General features: G+C 42.1%; 1 protein-coding gene across 1 annotated transcript; it reads right to left on the reverse strand.

The window, feature by feature from the left end:
• Window positions 1-1,280: 1,280 nt before the first annotated feature.
• On the reverse strand, window positions 1,281-6,246 carry mindy1 (MINDY lysine 48 deubiquitinase 1). Its single transcript, XM_070547624.1, has 13 exons — window positions 6,142-6,246; window positions 5,276-5,386; window positions 4,758-5,186; window positions 3,736-3,987; window positions 3,416-3,612; window positions 3,087-3,144; window positions 2,877-2,941; window positions 2,632-2,790; window positions 2,406-2,508; window positions 2,199-2,341; window positions 1,922-2,116; window positions 1,706-1,846; window positions 1,281-1,599 (listed from the first exon to the last, which is right to left on the reverse strand). Exons 3-13 carry the CDS (start codon window positions 5,077-5,079, stop codon window positions 1,534-1,536), a joined length of 1,701 nt encoding a protein of 566 aa, XP_070403725.1. The 5' UTR covers window positions 5,080-5,186; window positions 5,276-5,386; window positions 6,142-6,246; the 3' UTR covers window positions 1,281-1,533.
• Window positions 6,247-7,595: the final 1,349 nt, after the last annotated feature.

Genomic DNA, 7,595 nt, shown 5'->3' on the forward strand with positions numbered 1-7,595 from the left:
CTTGCTCTTTAAGCTCAAAACTGCAGCAAGATGAACCAGTAGTCATATTCAGTGTAGGCACCATACTCTCTGCAACTGTGATTGGTCAAATGACGAGTTTGTGACACCCCCCCCCCCCAAAAAAAAAACACCCAACCCTTCAGATCTATACGACTTGTGTCATCACCATATATGGCTTCAAAAAAGCGACATGTTTGCACATGTACATCTTTAGTCTGTAACTTTGAGGCACGAAAAATATCGACTTGGCTTGAATGAACTTCTGGTTTAGAGTGAAAAGTGCATTAAAAAGTGACAAGTTTCAACACAGCGGGTCGTGGAACGGAACTTTTCAGTGAGATTTGAACATTTTCTCCATAGATTTTCTCTCAAAGACGCCATAACTGGCGTTTTCTGACGCAGAAATCACTTCACTGATCAGTGAAAAAAAGGAGCAGAGACGCCAGCTCGTATTAAATCCACGCTATTCTAATGGCTAATTAGCTATTTAATAAAATCTGAGCTGATTAACATCTGATGAAGGATTTGGCTTTAAGCTGAATTCAGAACTAAAGGAAAATGTATCTGAATTCGTCGAATGATCTCTCACTGCTTTTCTTTCATCTTTTGGCCATTCTGAAGTGCATTTCTGTCTTAAAGTTCAAAACAATTAAAACTTTAGCAGTTGCAACTTCCTAAAAGGCCTTTGTTTGGAAAAATAGCTTTTATGGTTTACTGGACTGACAAGCTAACTGCTAATGTGAGCTTAGGCACATTACTGCCTTCCAGTTTTTAACATCGTTACCAACTTTGCATTTCAGTCATGAATGCAAAAATCTTGTGCAGCAGCTGAATGTAGCACTCATGCTAATCCAGAGGTCAAGTCCAACAGGAAGTTCTTCATTTCTGTCTGTAACATATGTAATGGATCAGAACCATTTCAAAAGGACAGCAATTCACTTTGATCTTGATTTTGCTCAGACTAGCAGTTAGCTCCTCAGTCTCAAACGGTGTAAAAGCCGTTTCTCCAAACAGAGGTTGTTCTGGAAGCTTTTTACAGACAGGTACGACAGTAATGGTTGATAACTAGAAGCTCTTCTTAATTTAATAATTGATCAGATCCGTTTTCATTAAAAAAAAACTTTTTTCTTCTTTGTGTTTTTTTGATTTCTACATCAGCAACAGCATGTTTAGTGCGTGAATTTGTTTACTTTTAAAATGTTCTATACCAGGCTGGAGGATTTGGCTGCTGGCCACACTTAGTTATCTGTGTTAATAACAATAAAAAAGGATTTCAAAGCAGCAGTTAAGAGTTTTAATAAATAAAGACCTTGGTTATTCTGATGAACCCTTCATTTCATCAGTGGCACCCGTTTGGTCCGACAGAATCGCTCCTCCGATTTCTCCAACTTTACAACCCGGAACCTGAAAGGAAACCGTGACCCCGCTGGACAGAAGCACTGGAGTTTAGGCGCCGCGCTGACGAAGCGTGTGAGCTTCTTGCAGCAGACTCGGGGAGTTCCGGAGGTTATCCAGACGATGATGAGGATAGGCCTATAGGACCACACAGTCAGAATCCTTTTCTTTCCTTCTGGCTTGGTGTGACCCCTGACCTCTGGTCTGAAGGCAGAAACAGAAACACAGTCCGAGGGGTCACGGGAGAATGCCCGACCTACGTTTTTAACCCTTTCTGCATATTTTAGTTGGCAGGAATGTGTCTTCTGACCTGTTGTGACGCCTGTGCTGATTCCAGCTGCTGCTGCTGCTGGTACTCCTCCCGCTGGAGCTGCTGGGCCAACTCCAAGTCACTAAGAGGTCCTGGAGCTCTGCCCTGCTGCTGCTGCAGGGAGACGGCCACCAGGTAGTCCTGGGATCGACAAGATCTGGTCAGCAGTGCGTCAGAGACAGGTCACATCACCTCTCAGTCAGCAGAAGGCCTCACCTGGTCGATCTGCCTCTGCTGCTCCTGGGAGCTGGGTGGCAGGTGGGAGGTGGGTGGGGCTCTGCTGGGAGGGTGGCACAATCTAAAGTCAGAGTCACAGAAGTTCCCATCTCCTTCCACATTATGAAGAGACTCCCAGACCACGCTCTCCTCCTGCAGGAAGCCCTGGTCGGTCACGAGCAGGTACAGGTGACCCTGGAGATGGACACAAACATCATCAGCAATGTGCACACACCCTTGTGTTTGATCAGGGTTGCATGATGTGTGTCATCGCCACCTTGTGTTTGATCATGGTACTGAAGTGGTTGTTCCTGAAAAACACTGAGATCTCTCCCTCTTTGGCCGTGGTGTTGAGTTCACATAGGCCGTGGTACGAAAGCTGAGTCGCTGTTGACTCCAGGAACTGCTCCGCCACTAAACCTGCAGGACACAAAATCGCACGTTTCATCATTGAAAAGTGTGTGTGTGTGTGTTACTAGTATACCTTCAGTGACTCGGCTGCTGTCTGCAGAGTGTTTGCAGTCAATGATTCTCTCCACCAGCTGGTTGTAACTCAGTTTCCCAACAGCAGCAACCATCTCTGGACTCTAAACCCACACAGAAAGAAAGTTATGTCATTTTATGTCACTTTATTATCAGTGTTTGTGGTTTTGGGGATGATTTTGCACGTTTTGCATGTAAACCAGCAGCATCCAGGTCTGGCGAGTTACCTGCGGGTCGACCAGCCAGCCGTGGTACAGCGGGATGTCCAGCAGGTCGAACACAATGCATTCTGGAGTGTATTCAAAATCTGTGACTCCGGTGAAACGCACGTTAACATCCAGACCCGTGGACAGCTTCGGGAGCACGGCCATGGCATCGCTCATGTTCTGCAGAGACACACAGATCCATTTTAAATCATCATCATCAAGCAAATACACCAGTGATGAGGAGAAGTGGAATAAAGAATCTGTACCTGCTGAAAGTTGAGCTCCATGCCATTGGTCTTCTCTCGGGGAGTGATGGATAAAACACACTCGCCTACAACGCAAAAAAAAAACAAAACGTATCAAGTAATTAATATGGGGGTGAAAATTTATAAGAACTGATATTTTTACTTATTTCAAACGTTCTACTATCAAAACAGTTCATAAATAATAATTAATGTTATTGTGAGTGATCTTACCCAGGTGAGCCATCAGGTCCTCAGTGGTGACCACTTCAGTCTGAGCAGGAAGCTTTGCCTACATACACAATTATTACAAATCAGGACTTCAAAGGTTAAAAGTTAATTGTACCAGAAGTTTGGACTTTGTAGCTTCTAACTGCTTTTACTGTGAAAATCAGCCTTTCATCCTTTTATTTTGAAAGTCCCTCAGCAGCATCTTCTCACCTCAGACTCAAACATGGTGGTTTAACTTCTCTAAAGTTTTTATTTTGCTTGAATTTTCTTTTCACAAGTGAAAATTAAAGAAAATCTCTGAAAACGTTTTGTTTGTATGTTTGTTTGTTTACCTTCCAGCGGAGGAAGAGCGTGTTCATGATGGCCAGCAGGGGACAGGGTCCGTTCTCACTCTGAGTGACGATGGGGGTCTTCTTCTCCTTCCAGGTGATCCACTTCACCAGGTAATAAGCTGGCATGGAAGGTCCAGCTTCTGCAGGAGCTGCAGTAGCACTGGGATGAGGTGCAGCAGCTGTGGCAACAGCGCCACCTGTGGTCAGGAGGAGCAACGACAGTCACAAAACTAAACTTAATCCTGATTCATGAGTGAATTGAGTTGTTAGACTGTTGAACTAAATTTTAAGGCGCTTGACGGAGGAAGAATAAACCTCACCTGCAGCTTCCACCTCCACCACCTCCTTCAGACTGGGAACTTCCATCGACGAGGAGCAGCCTTCGACGCCTGGAGCCGAATAGGACGATGATAGTCCGTCCTCTATGTCCAGAGAGTTTCCTGTGGTTATGATCCCATCTGAAAACTCCAGGCTGGGAATGGAGAGCGACGCTGAGTCAGTGGATTCTCGCTGATCGTCTGAACCACCTGTAGTCAGCACTGAGGAACTCTCCTCCAGGACCTGGTCCAAACCTGCATCCAGAAACAGATCAGATCATTACAACAATACTAAAGCAGACTTCTTTCACTTTTTTAGCACCTGTGTTAGAATTCTTGCACTAATTTTTCAAACAGCTGTGATCTGAACCTGCTTCAGTAAAAATAGTTTTGTTTGTTTTATTTTTGTTTGTTGTTTAGCAGATTCTCTTGTTCTTGCCTGCAGCTGCTCGTATCCCGTAAAGACAAAGGCTCATTCACAGCCTCTTCTGCTCCGCTCCCCCTCAGCTTCCTGAATGTTAACAAACTGGAACTGTTTTACAAAAACCTAACAGGCGACGCTCAAATGACCCAAAACCAGTTTGTCAGTCTCCTGATCCCTCTGTGGTTCGCTCTTCTAGATGCAGAAATGTGAAGAAAACACAGCCACATGGTTTAGTCCATGTTAGTAACTGAACAACACGTTGTGTAGCTTATGCATTTGGCAGATGCTTTTTCTTAAGAAAGGGGAAAGGCATTTAAAAGTAGGCACCTATATTTGTAATATTCAATTAAAAATAAGCTGCAGAACATCTGGATTGGAGTAGATTATTGTTTATGTCAATCCTGAGGGTTTAAAAAGGTAAACAGACTTCTTCTCTCATCATCTGGAGACCATTCTTCTTTCATTGTAAAGACTTCTTTAGTTCTGACGGGGATTGGGAATTTGATCTATTAATCAGCGATGAAAACCTCACAAACAGGAGAAACTAAAAGGAAGACGTTCTAGTCAAACAGCTGATCTGGGACCCGTTCTGACCCATTACCTGACTCTCCACCGGTCTTGATGTGTTTGAGTTGAACTGAAAGCGTTTCGTCTTCTGTAGTGACGAGGGTCACGGTCATGTTTTCAGAAAGACTTGGTGATGACTCAGGTGGTGTGGGCGTGGCCTCGTCCTCCTCGTGGACAGGACGAGGACTGTCTGCTGCTCCATTGCTGCTCTCGACTCTGCTGCTGTGATCGAACCCCTCTGTCGCCATGGTGACAACCGTTTCTTTGGAGACACTTCCTGTGAGACCTGGCTCCTCTTTGCTCTGTTCAATCTGCAGGTTTGTCGCAGCCGCCGGCTGTGAGCTGGACTCCGCCATGATCAGCAAATTTAACAAATACTGACAAATCAAGATGCACCAGCTTCACGGGGATAGGAGCTCTTTTTTTTTGGTCCAATAGCTTGATTTAATGTGCAGGTGATTTTCTGGAGGTAGTAGACAACATCTGAACTTTTAACAAGGCCATAAAAATCACTCAGAAGAGTTATTTATCCGTGAAAGTCTTCATAAACACCTCTCTATCTGAACAGGATCAGAGTTTCAGGCCTTCTAACCCAAAGGTAGGAAACAGAAATATTGTCAGGAGATTTTCTTTTTTCTTCCTTCTGCAGATGTCCTGTTGGCCCTGAGGAGAAAAAAAACAGTAATTAAATATAAAAACTTGTGGTCACTTTTGTCTCCAAACAGTCATTTTGTGGCTCGTTGTGGTCAATCTAAAACACACGAAACCCTAACCATTCGGGTTTAATATGTCTGCTTTCTTGAGGGCACACGTCTGATGTCTACACACAAAGTAGCTTGGTTGCTTAGCTGTTGTCTATTGTTGCCACACCTTTACTTTTAACTGACAACAGACTAAAACTGTAAATCTAAACAGGGAAGTAACTGTATGGAGTTGTCAGACCGAGTTCATCTTCCTGCATGAAAAAGATGCATTGGATTACTGTAAACAGCACAGGGGGCAGTCATTCGTCAGCCAAACAAGTGCTTAAGTTTCCCGTAATGCTCCTCAGTCTGATAACACCCAGTCAGCTCAACTTCGCTCTGATTAAACACGTTTTACAGGTAAGCTTTCCTCTATGGCCACCTCTACACACCTTTGACATCATTAGCTAAACAGATGTCCTTCCAAAACAAGCCTCACCTCAGCAGAAACCTGCCTCAGCCACGCAACATCCTGCTGACGCCTCAACACTAAGCAGATTTCAGCTGTGACACAACTCCATTCGCTAGCAAACCTGAAGCTAACTTCAACGGCTAAGTCACCCAAGTTAGCTTCGTTCCGCAAAAACGATAAACTAATTCAGGAGTAACTGCTCAAGATATGCCACCGACCTCTGAATCAAATATAAAACGACCACCAGTTTTTAAAAGCCTCACCTTACCAATCCCGGATGGAGGTCTGTGATCTGTGCTGATGTGATGCTAGCTGTTTACATTTTTCCCTACAGGCCACGCCTACCACCGGGTACGCGCTATTTATGCTCCGGCGAACGCGGCGGCGCACCGACTATGTGGAGTTTAATCACAGCTAACTTCAACCTAAGAAAGGTTTTTGATGCCAAGATCAAAATGTTGCATAAATCATTCATGTGTAAAGTCACTTTATCCGCAGAACATCCAGGCTACATGTTAACCAGCAAGTAATCTCTGATAATTTACAATTTCCTATTTAGAAATTGTTGGGGACAATAAATGAATGAATGAATGAATAAATAAATAAATAAATAAATAAATAAATAAATACCCCCATCTTTTTTGTTTAAATTTATAATTACTTTGTTTTTTACAATTTATTTTGTCATTTCTTTTAGCCAAGTGATTCGCTCGATGACAGGTGAGAAATTATAACACACTTTTTATTTCTACATCACATCCGGTTATCCGAACAGTTGTGGCAGGAATTCCAGCTTATTTTGTGGGATCCAAATTCTTTGGGCCACTTTAGAATCACGAGGCTCCCAAACGAATTTTTTCCGGTTGCCACATTGTGTTCTCGCCAGATATATTTACTCAATACTGAGTAGTAAAAAAAACAAACAAAAAAAAAAATAAATAAAAAAAAATTCAACAAGTCATTTTCATTTATATATTTTATTATTTCTCACATTTCTGTTCATTTAGGTAATTTAAACTGTTTTACATCGGTATTTATTGTGAATTTTTATTTGTTCAGCTAAAATCAGATTTTTGGGGGGATCATTTTTGTTTATTTATTTGTGAGAGTTGTTTACTTTCCTCTTTTTCCTTTCCATCTGATGCCAGTTACATCTGTCTTGTTTCCCTAATCTCTATTCACTTGCTCCTATTTTTGACTTTTCACCCTGTTCTTTTGAGATCAGTTTGTTGCGCATTTACTAGACTTCTGAACCCATTCAGTGTTTTTCTGCTGCCTCTTGGGTCTTTCCGTTGTGCTCTGCCTTGTAAAGCAAAGCTCTCAAATGGAGACAAATAAAAGCATAAACTGTACATGTAAAATCGCAACTTGACTGCAACAAATGTAATAAAAATAATCCTTTATTTTATATATTGACACTCGTTTATGCTTATGTCGACTGTGGCGCTTTGTTCTACTCATAACTGTTCACACTTTTCCTCTGGAGCCGATTTCTTACGACAGAAATCTGTGAAAAGAAAAAAAAAAGAACAATGAGCAACATTTAAAATTAAAGATCTTTATCTATCTTTTAGTTTAGCATTGTTTTTAGAAATGTACAGCAGAATAGTCTCCTAATGGTAATTACATTTTATTATTGCATCTTTTTCCGAAAAACACTCAGAAAATGCTTCACTCAAAAGAAAATACAAAAATAAAAAATTAAAACATTAAAAGA

The sequence above is a fragment of the Nothobranchius furzeri genome, chromosome 19, assembly GCF_043380555.1.
Source record: "Nothobranchius furzeri strain GRZ-AD chromosome 19, NfurGRZ-RIMD1, whole genome shotgun sequence".
Taxonomy (NCBI): domain Eukaryota; kingdom Metazoa; phylum Chordata; class Actinopteri; order Cyprinodontiformes; family Nothobranchiidae; genus Nothobranchius; species Nothobranchius furzeri.

Coding starts and splice junctions, on each gene's coding strand:
- mindy1 (XM_070547624.1), bottom strand. CDS start 5,079: ATGGCGGAGTCCAGCTCACAGCCGGCGGCTGCGACAAACCTGCAGATT. Junction 2,791..2,876: donor TGGAGCTCAACTTTCAGCAG/GTACAGATTCTT, acceptor GTGTCTCTGCAG/AACATGAGCGATGCCATGGC. Junction 1,600..1,705: donor CAGCACAGGCGTCACAACAG/GTCAGAAGACAC, acceptor TTCTGCCTTCAG/ACCAGAGGTCAGGGGTCACA.